An 18,811-nucleotide genomic window follows, 5' to 3' on the forward strand; every position below is an offset into this window, starting at 1 on the left:
AGCATATTAAAACTCCCAGGCATTATAAATAGTTAAGGCTCTCCCACTAGAGCACTTTCACAGAAAAAAAGAAAATTAAGCACACTTGGGAGTAATACTACACCCCGCCCCCCAATTAGGCAAAATTTCAATAAGCAAAGAGTCACTCTTCTCGGCAACTGCATTCTTATATAAAACAAAAACAAGTTGCTAAGGTGCAAGCAATGGGAGGTCTAAGTAAGATAAGATTAGAAAAAGACCAGAGTTTTTGTTGTTTTTTAAAAATATAAGATGGTTAAATTTCTGCCACTAAACTCTCTGTGAAAGGGAAAGATTAAATAAACAAAGGCAGGGGTTGCCTTAACACCAAACCAAAAGCTATTTGAAAATCAATACCCTAAGGCAGTAGTAATCATCTCATCTCTGGTTTATATTAGAATCAGGGCGGGAGTGGGGGGGGGGGGGGGTGCGGAACTACAATTACACCAAGATCTCTGATGAACGAAGTACTGAGTGCTGCCTTCTTTATTTTAATTCTCCCTGACAATTTTAATATGCACCCAGGGTAAAGATAGGTTCAAAGCTGTCAATGTATGTATCATAGATATCGAAATGGACTTAGGCCATCTTGTTACAGAAGTTTACTGCAAAATGTTTTTGAAAGGATACAATGTTTTTTTAGTGTAAAACATCACTGGTCTAAATTAACAATGTTGCACCCAGTATACTGAAAAGAAGGCTGTTTCATTAGTTTTAGTACCAAAGCTATATAGCTCTTCCTATTTCTTTTCTGACATCCACATTGTTACCACTAAATTAAAAAGCTCTTTAAACGCTATCATTTTATGTTCTTAACATCTAACACAATGCCTTGGCAGGTAGTAAGCACTTAAATTTCTTAAAAAGTGACCTCTACCATTTCTTTGATACCATCTATTGTCATTTAACTAAAAGAAAAAGATAATGACTATCAAATATTAGGTTCTTAAAGAATATAAACATAGGGCTTCCCTGGTGGCGCAGTGGTTAAGAATCTGCCTGCCAATGCAGGGAACACGGGTTCGAGCCCTGGTCTGGGAAGATCCCACATGCTGCGGAGCAACTAAGCCCATGAGCCACAACTACTGAGCTTGCGCGTCTGCAGCTCGTGCTCCGCAACGGGAGAGGCCGCGATAGTGAGAGGCCCGCGCACCGCGATGAAGAGAGGCCCCCGCTCTCCGCAACTGGAGAGAGCCCTCGCACAGAAACGAAGACCCAACACAGCCAAATATAAATAAATAAATAAATAAATAAATAAATAAATTTATTAAAAAAAAAAAGAATATAAACATAACACTTCTTTTAAAAAAAGTAGGGGGCTTCCCTGGTGGCACAGTGGTTAAGAATCCGCCTGCCAATGCAGGGGACACAGGTTCAAGCCCTGATCCGGGGAAGATCCCACATGCCACGGAGCAACTAAGCCCGTGCGCCACAACTGCTGAGCCTGTGCTCTAGAGCCCGCGAGCCACAACTACTGAAGCTTGGGCGCCTAGAGCCCATGTTCCGCAACAAGAGAAGCCACCGCAATGAGAAGCCTGCGCACCACAACGAGTAGCCCCCGCTCGCCGCAACTAGAGAAAGCCCACGCGCAGCAACAGAGATCCAACACAGCCAAAAAATAAATAAAATTAAAAAAAAAAATTAGGAAAGTATGCCTACATGCTCCCAATGTATTTCCATTTACTTGGCAATCTTAAATAATTCACATTTTTTCTATCCACTCACGTCTGTGCAACATTATTTGGCTATATCAAACCTGTAAGTGGTGGTGAAGTAAAGACAAAATACAAACAATTTAAATATCACGGAAAAGACAGTCACAGTAAGACAACTCAGAAGGCCAAATAATTAATTTCTCTCCACTTTAAATGGTCTTGTTTAAAACCACTGCTATTTGGTCCCACAAGCATACTGTCATACTTTCTCAGTTAAAATTAATAAAAGAGATGTTAAGATAAAGAATTGATACTGGAAATTAATTTTCATACCCTAGAATTTTGTGCAAGTACCACTGCTACAAATAAGACTGTCTTTACTCCTTATCTTTAAGAATTAATATAGAAGAGGCAGTGCAGCTGAAAAGAACTGAGGAGCAAGATTGGTGGTGGTATTGTCTCTACTTTCTTAAGTGACCTCTAAGGGTTGTTTCAGAATCTTCTGAGATGCACACATAAAATTCAGATTACTCTTTTCCATCTCAAGCCCACTGAATCTGAGAATCCCTTTTTACAGGAAGGCTCTGATTCTTAACAAGATCCGCAGCTTATATTTGTGCCTGCTAAAGTAGTACTGCTGGTTTGGGTCAGAAGTTCTTTCAACCCCCAACTTAATACTGAGCTAACCATTTCTGAGCAGAGAATTTTGAGCTTAAGCATCTCCTAAACCCTGCAAAACAGCAAGTGTGTGGCAAAGTTAACAACTCTGTTGACCTCATATGCCCTTTCCATCATGTGCTCTTGTCCAGTTCTAAAGAAATACAGTAAATTGTTGCATTTATTTAAAAATTTTTAAAAGGTGAACTATGTTCTTTCCCTTACCTAACTATACTAAGTTACTTATATGATCATTAAAGTATCTCTTTTTGGTCGCTGAAAAGTTAGTAATGAATTTATCTGCAGTGTTATAAGTAGCCTTCAGTTACTGCGTAACTGGCATATTCGTCTCAAGGATCACTACCTGGTAAGGACTCCTGTTACATTCTCCACTCTGAAATTCCACTAAAATCAAACATTTGAAGAATACCTACTAGGCGTAAAAGAATGATTCCACTCACAAGTTGTTTGGCTAAATCAAGGAAATCCTGATCAAGTGGCAAAAAAGAATCAGAACATTGGGGTTCGAATAATAGTTCTGACACTAGTAGAGGGGCTTGCGTATACAGAACAACATATGTGAATTACAGTTCACTCATTTGTAAAACAGGGTAAAATACCTTCTTCTTCTGAATATGTAAGGACTGAGCAAGATAAAATAGGAAAGCATTTAGCATACAAGAGACAAACCATGTTGAATTTTCAATATTCATTTTAAGAAAAACCAGAATCAAAGTAACGTTTTCTTTTAAAAAGGAAGAATGAGGGAACACTGACAGATGCTTTCAGATAGCTGTAGGTAGGGCTATCATACTGAAGAGAGGGATAGAATACTATTTCCTGTGAAGAGAGATTGTATTATCACTGGGTGAAATTATAAGCCAGCAATCTCTGGCTTAAAATAACCAAGAAATAGATGGTTCAACAATGAAACAAAGGGAGACACCTTCTTGAGGAGGTTGTCAGTGAAATGTCTGGCATAATCCCAGATCCTAGGAATTTTTCCCCCAAACAGGCATTTAGAACTGAAATTAGTTTCAGCAGGTGTGGGTTGGGGCTCAGTCATGCAAGTTCTTTAAAAATGCCCCTAGGGTGATGTTGATGACCCCAAGGGACCTCATTCTAGAAGAGGGAGGAAGTTAAACTTGTAAGTTGGTGAATGGTGCTACACAGAAAAAGCAGTTAAACTGAATAGAGAAGGCAGGGAGGAGGGGTGTTGTATTTTTATATAGTGTGATTAGGTGACATTTGAGCAACAAAAGAAAGCAAGCCTGTCACAGGCATATCTAGGATAAGAGTTCCAGGTGGATAAGAATACCTTTTGGGAGAAATACACACATACCCATTAAAAGAAAAAAAAAAAAAAAATCAAACACCAAATGTGTTTACAATCAATAGAATTTTAAGTGATCCGAGTCATTCAATCTTATTCTACGAATAAGGGTAAATTTTTGTAGTATTTTTGGAATGATGAACCCCTCTTAGACTGCTAGGGACTCCATAGCACATTATCCCCAGCAAACTACTGTTGAAAACTGTAGCGAGCTTAAAGAAATTGTCAATCAAGTATTTCCAAATTGTGCAGGTCAGATTAGCTACTGAGGCTTAGTTAAAAAAACAACAATGTTAAATGAACAAAAGTAAGCATCTACATTCACACTATTCAAACTGGAAAAGCCACTAGGCAACGTAACATTCACTATATTGTTACCGTATACACTTTCAGAAGAGAAAATGATCTGTATGTGGGAGCATATATGAAGGAGTCAAAGAGCAAAAATGTGTCAATATTTATCTATTCCTCCCAATATAGGGGAAAGAATCCTCTTAATGCATAGCACCCCAGATCATGTTACCTGGTACACAAAACTCTCCTGGTTATGATGGAACCACTCCTTTGACTACAAATCAAAAGCCAGACTGTTCCATCATGACTCCCTCTAATATATGGACCATACATTAGGTAAAAGATCCAGTAAACATCCCACACTTCTTTGTCATCTTTTTATAAAAGTATCATAAAAAGAACACCTTCAAAATAAAAGCATTTTACAGTCAGCAACTACAAAAAAGTTCTTAATGACTTGCTGGACCAGAAATAATTTTTTCATAAATAAATCCAGTATCTCACATACTTTGAGAAACAAAAAGATTACAATCAAGTCACTGATAATAATCAGATGTGTCACTTTTATTTTCTGCCATTTTACTGTTTATTAATTTTAGTAACAATTTAATAAAGGGTATGTTGTGAGAAAATAACAGCAAAACATCTATAAGTTCCTATTATGAAAGCTATTTGTCCTTCACTGTCAAAGCAAATTTCTGTTCAAAATAACTGTAACAAAAACATGTTTGTTCCTAGATGTCTACACTTCATGTAAATTACTCTGAAATCTCCCTCCACATGTATATTCCCTCAAAATTAAAGACAACACAACACTTGCAAACACTAATAATCATCTGAAAATACTTCAAGTAGAAAGTGATGAAATACAGTAATACTTAAATACCGCAGTATGATCAACTTCCATTAATTATTTTAGAAAAGTGTACAGAGGTTAACGATTTATTACATCCACAATCGTGGATTCCTTGAGGATTCCAATTTCCTGTTTAGTACTTAAGTGACATCATAAAACTCTTATGGTACAGCGGGTACTGAGTACCCACTGACAGTAAAATCTGAATTTTCACTCTTCCCAAAGAGCACTGGACTGTTTTATTATTTCAAATTTTTGCTCTAATATTTACCACATTTTGTCAGAGCTTTTTTTTCTTTACAATTACTGCACTCATTCAATACTTTTGTGATACAAATAAGAAATGAGACTGTAGGATAAAAACAAAAACCATATACCCCAAATTAAAAAATTTAACATTCTACAGAATTCCTTCTGAAGAACAATTCTGAAATATAAATATATACATTATTTAAACAAAGGAAAACCCAAGATTTCAGCTATAACTCATTTTCTCATTTTAAAAACTACTCAGGCTCACTGAATTAATTGTCTGTCCAAACGAGTATTAACTCTGAATTATGTTCACTGGGCCAGAATCACTGAAAAACAATATTTAGCATTAAGTGAACAACAGCCTATAAAGTTCAACATCAAATTAACATAGAAGTGAATATTTTTGTTACTTTCCAAAAAATTCAAACATTTGTTTTTTATAAAGAGATTAACCTATATACAAAATACATCAAGTGGGCAGTTTGTCTTGATTTAAGTGCCCAAAGAACGACCACGCTGGCACAATTTAAGGAAAAAGGAAAAAAAAAAAAAAAAAACCCAAAATTAGAAGCGTCTCCTAATCCCCCAAACCCTGGCCCTGCCTCTCTGCATTATTATTAGGCCTAATGCACAGATTGCTTGCATAAGTAAACGCAATAGGCAACCTCAACTAAAGCAGCCTAGCCCAGGGAAGCATGAACAAGGGCCTGCAGGAAATGCTGTGCGTTAGGCCCAGGCTGAGCAGGAGTTAGCAAAAACCGTGATGGTGGACGATACTCACTCAGGCGGGAAGAGGCGCAGTTCGTCGATCTTCCCTAGGAAACCGAAGAGGGTCCGCATCTGCTCAGAGCTAGCGCTCGGGGAGACATTAGTCACCTGGATTACCTCGGTGCCGCCGCCTCCGCCGCCGCCTCCGCCCCCCGGCCCGCCGCTGGGGCCCGGGCCCGCAGTGCTGGGGACGATGGTAGTGTTGCTCATGGCGCTGCTCGCGTACTCGCTCCTGCTTTAACACATCAAACACACAACAAACAGTGAGAGGGAGGGGGAAGAGGAACCGGTTCGCCGGAGAGGGGACAGGACGGTGTCCGAAACTGCAGCCGCTGCTGCCGTCGCCGCCGTTTCTCCGCCCCGCCGGTCGCCGCGGGGAACGAAGAGACCGCGCGAGCTCGAGACCACGCGAAAACAAACGGCCGCCCCCACCTCGCTCCAACCACCTTACTCGCGGCCCGAGCTCCCCACAATGCCTTGCGGCGCAAGGGCGCGTCATCATCGGCTCCGCCCCGTGCCGGCCCAGCAAGCCTCACTCACAGCCGGAGAAACGCGAGAGGCACCGCGGTCTAGTGAAAGGAGTCATCTCCATCCCTCTCGGCTCCCTTTTTTCTTTTAAAGACAAGAAAAGTGGAAGGCATTAACTTTCTTTTTTTTTTTAAACCAAGCCTCCACTCCCCCGGCAAAAAACTGCATGCATACTTGAGCAACTATCCTTATTAAAAATGCCCACGATATTTCTTTCTTTGTACAGAGTATCTTCTACAGATCTGTCCAGTTACTAATGAAATTTACACCCTAGCTATCAAGATTTTCCTACCACTATAAAATTTTCTAAATCTTTACACACATCTTTATAACCCTGAATTTGTGACGAATTTGCTTTCCCACTAAAATCTTCAGAAAAAAAATATTTTAATGTTACACTCACTAGTGCTTTATAAGCTAATTTCACAAATTCACTCTTTTACACTTGATCTTAGCCAAAAGGCCGAGAAGCGATACAAATTCACTTTTTTAAAGAACATTTTACAGTACCTGAATATGTACAAGTATGTGATCTAAAATTTCTACAGAAAAACCTGCTTTACATGCATATTCTTGCTTAAAATAATTTTGAAGCTTTTGATCATAAAAAGATCCTTGCCTAATTTTTCAAGCTCATGTGAATTATTCTCCCACTTTCATCCAGTGTTATCCAATGACTTGCAGTTCCCAAACCTGACAAAATCTTTTATTTCACAGTGCCTTTACACAAATTATTAATGACCTCCCTAATTTTATCTAACTGCTATCCCTCATAGGGCCTTCCTTGCCTCACTGACACAACTTCTGCAAGCAGTTAGGGTTTCCTTCTCGCCACTCAACAACAGAGGTATATATATTTGTTATACTGACATGTCCCCCACAAAGCTCTGAGTTTTCTGGGTCAGTTTAGGACCTAGCACAATGTCTGTCACAGTCAATGCCCAATAAATGTGTTGAACACATGCACAAATATGTCTTAATGACTGTCATTTATTCTAAGACAATTGTTAAAAATTTACTTGATCCTAAATATTTCTGGAGGCCAAAATCTGAGGACTTATACAATATTTTCTTTAGTAAATACTTCTATGGAATAATGCAACTGAGAGCATAATTTGTTAGAGATTAGAAACTAAAGTTACTGAGATTTTGATGTAGAGCCAATTGGCTAGGTTTTCTTACTAGTTACATCATTTCTGCTAGTTCTTATACAAAGGGATGGGTAGGTTGAATATAAGCCTAGCAAAATTACAAATTACAATTAATTGCATGTCATTCATAAATGCTTATCTGTGAATATAAAAGATGCCAGATGATTAATTTTCTTATTTTGAATCAGACATATGTAACTGCCAAATACAGATTCTTAACAGTTTGATAAATTAGTGTATCAGTACCCACAAAATGGAGGCCGCCACAGTAGCCCAGCCCATGTAACAAATCTAAACCTAAGTCAGCCAGCACTTACAGGAAACACCGGCCAAAGAAACCTAACATAGCAAATCGCAATCCTCCAACTCAGTTTTAGCTAGATTACCTTGCCCTAGAAAATAGGACCTGCTAGCCTTATGAAGAAATTCTCCCCCTCTTGGCCGATGCTGCTTCTAATTCTTTATAAAACTCCCTCTTGCCCCAAATCCCTTGTGAAGCATGCTCCATGCTTGTCAGGCACTGCACTCTCCCAATCCATGGATTGTTTTCCTTTGAATAAATGGCATCAAACAGCTTACTAAATTGTTTCAGTTCTGTCACTTGATACATTTAATTCTTATTAGAAGTGGCTACAATGTTCTATGACAAAAGGGCAAATAATTCAGGGGCAGGGTTCATGCCTGTCTTTTTTTTTTTTTTTTTTTAATGTTAACATCTTTTTATTCTCTGGGGTGGATACACAGAAATCTTTTCTATTATTCCACACTTTTCTGTATGTTTGACATATTACATAATTAAAATTACAAATTCAAGCCAAAGAAAAACATAGTTCTGTGATAAGATAAATTTTAAGTCCTCAGAAACCAGGTTATACATAAAAACTTAACTGAACACACAAATAGATGGTGCTTCCATATGGAGAAACAGTGGCAAAAAAAGAATCGTTCTATTAAGGAGGATTTCTGAATATTTTATTTTCAAATCATCTAGCAGCTTAAAAAAAAAAATACTGGACTTACAGCCAGAAGACTGGCTTAAAATAAAATACTACCTTGTTATTAATTAAGTGTGATTTGAGGAAATTTCACTTCACTTCTAAGAACCTACTTCAGTCAGAAGCTGAGTGAGGAGCTGAATCATAATTTTGAAGATCCTTTTAGGTCTAATAAATAGATTAAATAACTAAGTAACTATTTTGTGTTATTATTGTCTGTTTCCCATAGAAATGAAATAGCTAAAGGCAAATAACTAACATAGGAAAGCAAATAAATATATCCAATCTATACTAGTATTAAATCACTTTAGGTTTATTTAGGCTCCCAATTAAACAAGACTATAAAAAGTACAGAACCTGGAGACAAGTATCATGCCTGTCTTATTTACTTTAATCCCAGTATCATGAAAATGTTAAAAAAAAAAAAAAAAAACCCTCACAAATTCCTTCAAATATTATTATGCCCCTGCTATGTTTCAGGATTTTCCTAGCCCCTAGAAATACAGCAGAGACAAAAGATAGGCAATGTTCCTGATCTCATGAAACGCCAGGTTCGGTATGGCAAACTCTCAATACAAAAACAAAGACGTAAGGGAGTAATGTGCTGTGATGAAAATAAACCAGGATAGGAGATGGGGGAGAAGGTGTTATCTGAGCTGAAACTTTATTAAAAGGAGGAAGCAAGCCATTTGAATTTCTGGCAGAAGAGCAATCCAAGCAGAGGAAATAGCCAATTAGAAAGGTACTCAGGGTGAGAACAAGTTTGAAGCTTTCAAGGAAAGTAGGAAGACCATTTTCTTTGTTGATTAAATGCTTTACAGTTTATATTTCAGAGAGAGACTTATAAGAAAATTCTGTCAGTATCATGTGGAAAGTGAAGTGAAAGAAGCATGCATACGGAAGAGCCACTGCTCACTTTTGGGAGTGGGTTTGGGAAGGCTTCCAGTTATATTTGAATGAAGATTATTACCAATCTTACTAATGGTTGATGCTATTTCCAAAGCAAAAAGTGACCTGTCATTTTGGCCTCTTTAGTCATATTATGGCCTATTAGTCATGTTTGGCCTATACATGCATATTATAGTGCATAATTTCTGATAGGCTTTTGAAATATGAAAAATAAGACTCCCCATAGTAGTGCCCTATGGCTCACAGGTGGGGAACTGCTGCTACCACCACACTAAGAAAAATTTAAAGAGGTGCTTGATATTGGAAAAAAAGTCTCTTAAAGAATATTAAAAAATAATACTTTATGCAAATCCTCAAAACAGTACCAATCCTATCAGTCATAATGAACAAGCTTTAGTTCTTTCCAGTATCAAGGTTCTAAAAGATCTCATGTATAAAAGAATGAAATTACACCCCTATCTTACACCACTCACAAAAATTAATTTGAAATGGACTAAAGACTTAAATGTAACACCTGAAGCAATAAAACTCCTAGAAGAAAGCATAGGAAAAAAGTTCCCTGATGTAGGACTTGGGAACGATATTTTGAACGTCGAAAGCATAAGCAACAAAATTAAAAATAAACAAGTGGGACTACATCAAACTAAAAAGCTTCTGTACAGCAAAGAAAACCATCAATAAAATGAAAAGACAACCTATGGAACAGGAGAAAATATGTACAAACCATATATCTGATAAGGGGTTAATATCTAAAATATACAGGGAACTCCAAAACACCTCACATCTGTTAGAATGACTAGCATCAAAAAGGCAAGAGATAACAAAAGTTGAGGAGGATGTGGAGAAAAGGGAACCCTTGTGCACTACTGGTAAGAATGTAAGTTGGTGCAGCCACTATGGAAACGGAAACACCATGTTGAGATGTCTGTATCCCCATGTTCATAGCAGCATTATATACAATAGCCAAGACATGGAAAGTGTCCATCAATGGATGAATAGATAAAGAAGTTATATCTAAAAAACAAAGAAACAAAACCAAACTCACAGAAAAAGAGATCAGATCTGTGGTTATCAGAGGTGGGGGTGAGGGGAGGAAGAATGAGAAGAAGGTGGTCAAGTGGTACAAACTTCCAGTTATAAGATAAATAAGTACTTATGATATAATGTATGACATAGGTATACTTAACAATGCTGTATGATATATACGAAAGTTGCTGAGAGAATAAATTCTAAGCATTCTCATCACGAGGAAAAAGTTTTTTTTTCTTTTTCTTTTATTTTCTATCTATATGTGATGATGGATATTAACTAACTTTGTTGTAATCATTTCAAGATATAGGTAAGTAAAATTGTGATGCTGTACACTTAAAACTTATACAGTGCTGTATGTCAATTATATCTCAATAAAACTGGGAAAAAGAACAATTGCAATAAAGATATTTCTAAGGAAAAGAAAAAGACCTCATGTATTTAGATGGAAATTCTTTAATTAAAAGATAGAATAGCCATAGGTATGTACAATAACTCTACCCACTGGACACCATGTTCCCAGTTGGGTAAGTCAACTTACCTGTTACTGTTAGCCACCTTTGTTCACACTATTGGAAAAGACTGTAGAGTCCTCTAAATCAGGGGTCCCCAATCCCCAGGCCACGACCGCTATGGGTCCACGGCCTGTTAGGAACCGGGTCGCACAGCAGGAGGTGAGCAGTGGGCAAGGGAGCGAAGCTTCATCTGTATTTACAGCCGCTCCCCATCACTCGCATTACCGCCTGAGCTCCGCCTCCTGTCAGATCAGTGGCAGCATTAGATTCTCATAGGAGCGCAAACCCTACTGTGAACTGCGCATGCGAAGGATCTAGGTTGCGTGTTCCTTATGAGGATCTAATGCCTGATGATCTGAGGTGGAGCTGAGGCCGTGATGCTAGCGCTGGGGAGTGGCTGCAAATACAGATTATCATTAGCAGAGAGGTTTGACTGCACAGAGACCATAATAAGTCAATTGCTTGCAGACTCATATCAAAACCTATCAGTGAGCGGCAAGTGACAATTTAGCTGCATCTTACAGAGTAGACTGGACATAAGCAACATACTTCAGGTGTCACTGTCTCCCATCACCCCCAGATAGGACCACCTAGTTGCAGGAAAACAAGCTCAGGGGTCCCACTGATTCTGCATTATGGTGAGTTGTATAATTATTTCCTTATATATTACAATGTAATAATAATAGAAATAAAGTGCACAATAAATGTAATGTGCTTGAATCATCCCGAAACCACCCCTCCCCCCCACCCCACCCTCCCCACCCCCTGCCCCCCCCGGTCTGTGGAAAAACTGTCTTCCATGAAACCGGTCCCTGATACCAAAAAGGTTGGGGACTGCTGCCGTAAATTGACACAATTTTGCAAATCTGCACCAGCAACAGGTCTTTTACCAAATTAGTTGTTAGACAGCTCTTTCCCTCTACCAAATATACTTTTTGAGGACAGGGAAGGCAATGTATTCATCTCTGTGTTTCTGATATCCGACAATATTTTACTGGAACAAAGTAAGCATTTGACAAAAACTTACTGAGTATCATCTGTGTGCTAGAAGCTTTAACACAATCTACTCAACAAAGGCTTGGTGAATGAAGGCAGGAATGCATTTGTTAGATTTACAAGGAAGTTTGGTTGAGAAACTCTCAAAGTATTTGGCTATACATTTTCCCCCCAGAGCTATAGAAAGCAGTAAGAAAAACATGGGAAATAAATTGCTGCTTACAAACCATAACTTAAAAAAAACCAAACTTACCTGCAGATCTGTTCTGTATTTCTTCTTCTACAAATTAGATAATTGTATTTCTCTTCTATTTCTAATTCTATTAATTAGATGATTCTATAATGATTAGTATCTATTTTAAAATCATAATTGTAAATCCCACACTCCCTTTTCTGCTCCATCTAAAATGAAGGGGAGAGACTAAAGGATAAGTTAGCATTAGGGGGCTGATGGACAGATGGATGGACAGACACACACCAGAACAGAAAAAGTCTACTTACTTCCAAATACTTGTTTTGTTAACTTATATTGTCTGTCAATAGCAGAGATTCTATATCTGCATTTTAAAACTGACAGCATAGGGTCTGTGAACACCTTGAAACTGTAGGCAAAAATCTGTATTTTTCATTTCATTTTTCAAAGTTTGTTTTTATGATTAACATAGAGAGAAAAGGATTTAGAGTATTAGGATACTGTTGCCTATAGCCAGATGCACAGTACTCTCAGCTGTGGTCCATACAATCACAATCAATTTATTTGTAACAGATTTATTGGCGTTTGGATTGAATAGGGTCAACAGACATACTTGGAGGGGAAAGCTCCAGGTACTGACTACTCACTGCTATCCTCTATGTTATATGAGATTTTTTTAGTCTCAACTGAGAAAAGGCCATTTCAGGGACTGCTTCATAATTTAAAAAAAAAAAAAAATCCAGTACTTACATGTATCTTTATTCTAAGTAAATAGTTTCAAGCATTTTAATACTAAAGAGTTTTGCCTGATCAAGGAATTAGATATCTGCACAATTTGAGCTCTTTTTCCCCTTACGCTATAAAATTAACTTTCTCATCATGAAGGAAAATTATTTCTAAAGAGTCTTATGAAACTGGTAAAACCGAAAGTGTACTCAACTCAGTAATTTGAGGATCTGCATTAACTGAATGCTTTTAAAATGTGCTTTAATCCTCACAACACTTAAAAGGTGCTACAGTGATTAAGAATGCAGGCCTAGAGTCAAACCAAAGGGGCTCTGCCACCAATTAAGGTATTTGCAATCTTTGGCTCTTTACTTTGTGCTTCAATTTCCTCATTTGAACAATGAGGATAATAATAATGTCCAACTCACTGGGTTGTTTTTTGGATGAAGTGAGAATACAATTGCTTAGAAAACATAAATATCAACTACTATTATTATCCCTAATCTACAATTTAAAAACTTTCAGTTTGAAAAATGTTTACCTCAACTGTGTTCCATTTTATACCATCACTCTATTTTAGGCTAGTATCTTGGACTATTACTACTTCATCATTTACATGAAAGATATGAATCAAAAGAGTTAATTTATATAGTGAGAGGAGTTTCTTACTTAAGATCCCACATTTTAATATAGGCTTTTGGTGGCATATTTTTTTTAAAAAGATTATAAACTAATAAACGCAAAATGTAAAATATTAAAACTATATGAGTGTAAAAAAGTAGAAGTCCCTCATTCCCATTCCCCTATGCATGTTCTCAACTACTGTAATAGGCAATGTGAGCCTCAATTTCCTTATGTGAAAAATGGAGATAATGATACCACTTAAAGTTTTTAAGATTAGAAATATTATGGATACGAAACACCTAGCACAGTGTCCAGGACATAGGTACTCAACAAATGGTATATACCATTACAAGAAAGTCTGTGTTCCACTTCCTCTTCTCTTCAACAGATGAATAATAACAATAATACTTTTGGTCTAACCTTAGAGCATTACTGTCAAATGTGAAAATACTTTGTAAGTGGTAGTAAACATGTGAAGTATACTATTATTAGATGCTCCTTCTCCTTTAAGAGGCTGCTGCAATGGAAACATGATGACAGATTTCAGATTTTCATATTCATTTTGTTCCTAAAGCAGCACTTTACCAATAGCATGTGTAGATAGATGACAGCTAAACAAAACATTCCTTTTTTGATAAAACACAAATGCTTCATGGAAAACTCTTTCTAGGAAGGCTTCAATTACTTTTCCATATTTTTAGAGCAAGATTGCTATTCTAACTTTCAAAAGACAAACAACTCCACATATGCTTGATCAATCTTAAAAGTACTGTGACATGGGTCGGAGCAACAGACTATCAAATAACCAAAGCACCGATTAAAAAAAAAAAAAAAGCAAAATATTAGTAAATACACAAAACAGTATGAATTTTTGATACACGCTAAAGCAAAAGGCCACAATGCTTTTTTCCTTCAATTTCCATCTCAGCCACTTTTAACTATGAACTGCAGTTAGTTTCAAGCCACAATTAGCTCATGTTGACGTCTAAAGCATGTGGAGACATTGATCAAATAATTATTGTGAAAGAAGGAAGAGATGGTGGAAAGGTAACTTTTTAGGAAACGAGGAATCAAAAGAGAAGCAAAAAGGTCAGCAGCTCTATAATGGAAAAAAATCAAAGCTTTATTAACGGCAGATAAATTTAGTGATGAGTGCAAAACATGCATCTCTACAAAGGTGAAGAGCAAAAGCTCTGGGTTCACAGATTTGCACTGTGGAGACCAAGTATTTAAACGTTCACTAGTATTTCAACCCCCCCAATAACAGTACCATTCAAATCACTTAAGTATATGTAACTGTGATATTTTAAAGGATGGAAAAAAAAATGATGTAGAAAAAAAGTAGTGGACACTCTCGAAGGTATTTTGAAAGTTAAGCTAACATTTTTCTTAATTGCAATTGTGAGTATAAATACTCCACTTCCAAATTTAACAATCAAATTTTTAAATAAAAATCTATCAATTGTGAATGTCAACAAACTATCAAATTATTACTATTTCCCCCGTATCAACTTCAGTTGGTACTAAGAATAAAGTCTCAGGGGCCATATCTTGTCTCATTAAAACTGTTGGGGACGTTTGCTTATATAGAACATTTACCATGTATAATCATTTAATGTCTCTTTTTGAAGTATTGAGCAAATGGAGTGGCAAGCCAAATCCAATAGAATAAAAATGTTGGCAGCGGTGATATAAAGTCAAATTTTAAAATAGTGGATTTTGATTAAAATGATTTTTCTTTAAACAGATTTATTTGATAGTGGTTTTGTATCTGTTAACACAAAGAAAGAATAGTATTATGAAGTACATTCTCAGATTTGGTGCCCTAATTTTATCTCTGTATTACTTTACTACTTTAAACAAATTCATAAAACCTATACAACTGATGTTAAAATTAGACTTGAAATCACACAACACATTAATCTTGGAAAAATGATCAAGAAAACAGCTATTAAATGTTAGGAGTAAGAATCACTAGGGATAATGGGAAATATTTTCAGCTGATTTTAGAAAAAGAAATAATACCATAAGTGCTTTTTATTTAGTGACATAAGCGACTGCTTTACAACCACCACCTGTGTTCTAGCTTTTTTTTAAACAAACTATAAACAAACAAAAAAAACTAAAAGTAATTCAGATAAAACAACAAACAAAAAAAAACTACTTCTTCCACTTCATGTGAAAAACATTAGCAATGTAAAAGCCGTTTTATAAGAGGAAAGTAAAAATATTTTCCTAAAGCTAGTGGACTGTAATTCTTTTACACTGAAAGTAGAGAGAAATAGAAGACAACATTTATATCAAATATTAAACCTCCTAGAGCAAGCTCACTGCTTCCTGATTCAAAAGTAAGAAAGGGAAGCACAGGGAACATACAAAGGATGCACAAATAAATAATCTAAAATAAAATGCACTGTCTCCAGAAAAAATTACCACACAAAGCTCCAATGACAACAAAATACAATTCAAAGCCACACTTGAAACTATGAATAAATATGCAAAATATGTACTACCTTCAAGGAAACAGCATGTTTTCTACTGACTACTTTTAAGTTGGCAGTTATAAGCCTAAATGGAAAACAAATGGGCAAAATGCAATTTTCAAAGGAAACTAAAGATGTGTAACAAGCACCATTAAAGTTGAATATTTAAAACACGAGGAGTCCATGTGCAATATAATTTTGCTCTCAATTTTGATAATTCAAACCAACTTATTTATAGAGTAAGGACAAACATAGAAAGAAAACTTTGAATAATAAGCATATGAGAATGTAAAAAATTCAACTCAAAGAATACTTAATAAGCAATACATGTTAGGTCCAACAGCTCCAGTCAATAATGACAGTGTTAAAAAGTAGAATGTTCTCTCAATAAATAACGTTAGCATAAAACAGCAGTTCTCACAGATAAGGCAATGTTCTGAAAGGTGAACATTATACTGATTCAGTATAGGCTAAATCTAAATCTCCTATTTTACAGAAAAAGAAAACTTCCTAGAGATGTCTGCAATCAAATTCACTTTGCTCCTGATGACATTAAAAAAAATTGTGCTCAAAAATTTGCACAAATTAATGCCATTTTCCTTTGCCACAATAAATTCATCTTACCAACTGTAGCTTTCAACTTTGAAAATATTTAACATGTAGCAATGTTCATAAGAATAACACAGCCATGTTTTAAAATGCCTTATTAAATTTTAATGGTGGTGATAAGCTGCTCTGTCTTACTTTGATAAGTCATACTTTCCATTATGAAACAGAACAGCATCCTTTGGTTGATACAATTCTTAGGGTCAATATATTTTTGGTTTCTTCACTTTCTGTTTTCATTTAGCAAAGTTAGAAGAGTGAAACCTTCCATACTTTAATAAAATGAATATAATAAACAGTAGCTAGGCAAATTCTGTTACAAATGGCAGCTATGCAGTAGTCTCCAGCCCCTACACAGGAGATATCCGTTTCATATTATTTTAATAATCCATCTTTTTTTTTTAAAAGCAAATACTTTAGCTTCAATGCTCATGTTGAAAAAGGTTCGGATTTTTTGTTTTAATGCATTCTTTCGAAAGTAATACAATGAATATACAGTGTTAATTCCCACGAATATAACTATATATAACTACACTTTCTCATAAAGAAGCTCAATTAAGTTGATAAGCTTTCAGTTTGCATCAGTTTGAGATGAAACATGATTTTCCTGATTGCATGAGGTAATAATTTTCACCCTCACTTGTTCAATCTGCACTTGCTACAGAGGTACAATACACGGTGTACTACAGATATATACTTGTAAAATTTTTATACATGTCGGTTTGTACCTATTGAAGTTTACCACAAGAGTGCAGTCACTTGGATTTTTCAGAATTACTCTGCCATTAATCAGGATATGCTTCTCTTATACAAAATGCAATAATGTTTCAACATACTATAAATGTCAATAATGAAATATTTAACTTCAAGTAGAAGCACACTAAATCAAAAAACTGTATCTTTCCTATAATTAAAAAAAAAAATTGAACTAAAGAAGAATCTATTGTAGGGGGAGAGGTGGCTACTGTAAAATTTTATACTTGAGTAAATAATCCTCCAAAGGTAGGCTGCTACATCCTACAAAAGAGAAAAAGGGTTTTCTCTAATAAATAATTACCTTCTAAAACATAATTGAAGTCTCCCTAAAAATGGTTCGAAGACAAAAGTTGAAAATGGTGAAATAAAAGCCACTAGGCAAATCATAATGATTAACAAGAAAGGTTTTAGAGAGAGAGAGAGATCTAGGTTCAAAGGCCTGATCGTACCACTTACAGAAACTTATGACCTTTGGTAAGTTTCTTAATCCTTTTTAGCCTCAATTTCTTCACCTGTAAAACTGATTCTTGTGCTAAATAAGAGATAGTAAAAGAGGTATTATCAGCACTGAGCCTGATACTTAGGGCCCAATAAGGTAACTATAATGATTATTGACAAACTTCGGTGGGGGGGTGTTTATTAGCGATCTTGCAAAAACTGCTATGTTCCTTGCTTTAAAACCCACTCTTTGCTTGTTTGATAGTGTAATTACTGGTAGTTTTCTGCTGTTCACTTTCAATGCAAAGGACTCCAGAGAATTAAGAAGAAAAATAATCGAGGGGGTGGGGATTTAGAAACCTAATTTTACGGTTGGCAAGAACTTGTGCGCTGCAGAATTTGTTAGCGGGCCGTCATATTACCTTTTAATTATCCTAATGATTCCCAGCCGGGCTGATGGGGGGTTAAAAGGATATCTCCCGGTGTATGCTTTTAAAACAAAATTACTTTGGGCAAAAGAAAAGTCTAGCACCCAGGACAATACTAAAAGAGGATGAGTTATTAATTACTTATTGAATGACACACTAAAGCTGTATATTTCAGGCAGAAACTAACTGTCCAAGATATGCGACTTACTGCACAAAATTTTCATCTTCCATTCTGAACTGGATGGAATCCGTTTCCTCACCAAGCTCTCAATATTTAAAACTTTATTTTCGCTTAATTAGTTTTAAGAAACCGAATGAGAGAGGAATGATTAACCCTAAATTAACGAAAAAGGAGTGAGCTTTAAAAGCTGTCAAGTAAACTGCCTAAAGTTACACAGTTTGTAAGCTACAGAGGAGCTGGGATTCGAACTCGTAGCTCTCGGGCTCCGAAATCCAAGCTTTTCTCGCTACACTCAAGCTTGCGCTTCCACTTGGCTTCCCTAAACCGTCCAGTAGAGAGAATATTCATTATGAAGCTTTTTTTTCTTTTCTTTTCTTTTTTGTTTTTGTCTCCTTCTCTGTTGCCAACCCTTCCATT

The 18,811-nt window shown here is 36.3% G+C and overlaps 1 protein-coding gene across 5 annotated transcripts in view; it reads right to left on the bottom strand.

Moving 5' to 3' along the window:
* Positions 1-18,811, bottom strand: part of SRSF11 (serine and arginine rich splicing factor 11) — a 45,767-nt gene that overhangs the window by 26,469 nt on the left and 487 nt on the right. Inside the window, exon 2 of one of the 5 annotated variants that reach the window (XM_082358293.1) lies at positions 5,850-6,068. In XM_082358293.1, the coding sequence (XP_082214419.1) occupies positions 5,850-6,046 (197 nt within the window). In that variant the 5' untranslated portion in view covers positions 6,047-6,068. Of the gene's footprint in view, positions 1-5,849; positions 6,296-18,811 lie in introns of those variants that run through there. The other 4 variants (XM_082358294.1, XM_082358295.1, XM_082358297.1 and 1 more) reach the window with 4 other exon arrangements.

Source organism: Balaenoptera borealis (assembly GCF_965194805.1).
Source record: "Balaenoptera borealis genome assembly, chromosome: 1".
Taxonomy (NCBI): domain Eukaryota; kingdom Metazoa; phylum Chordata; class Mammalia; order Artiodactyla; family Balaenopteridae; genus Balaenoptera; species Balaenoptera borealis.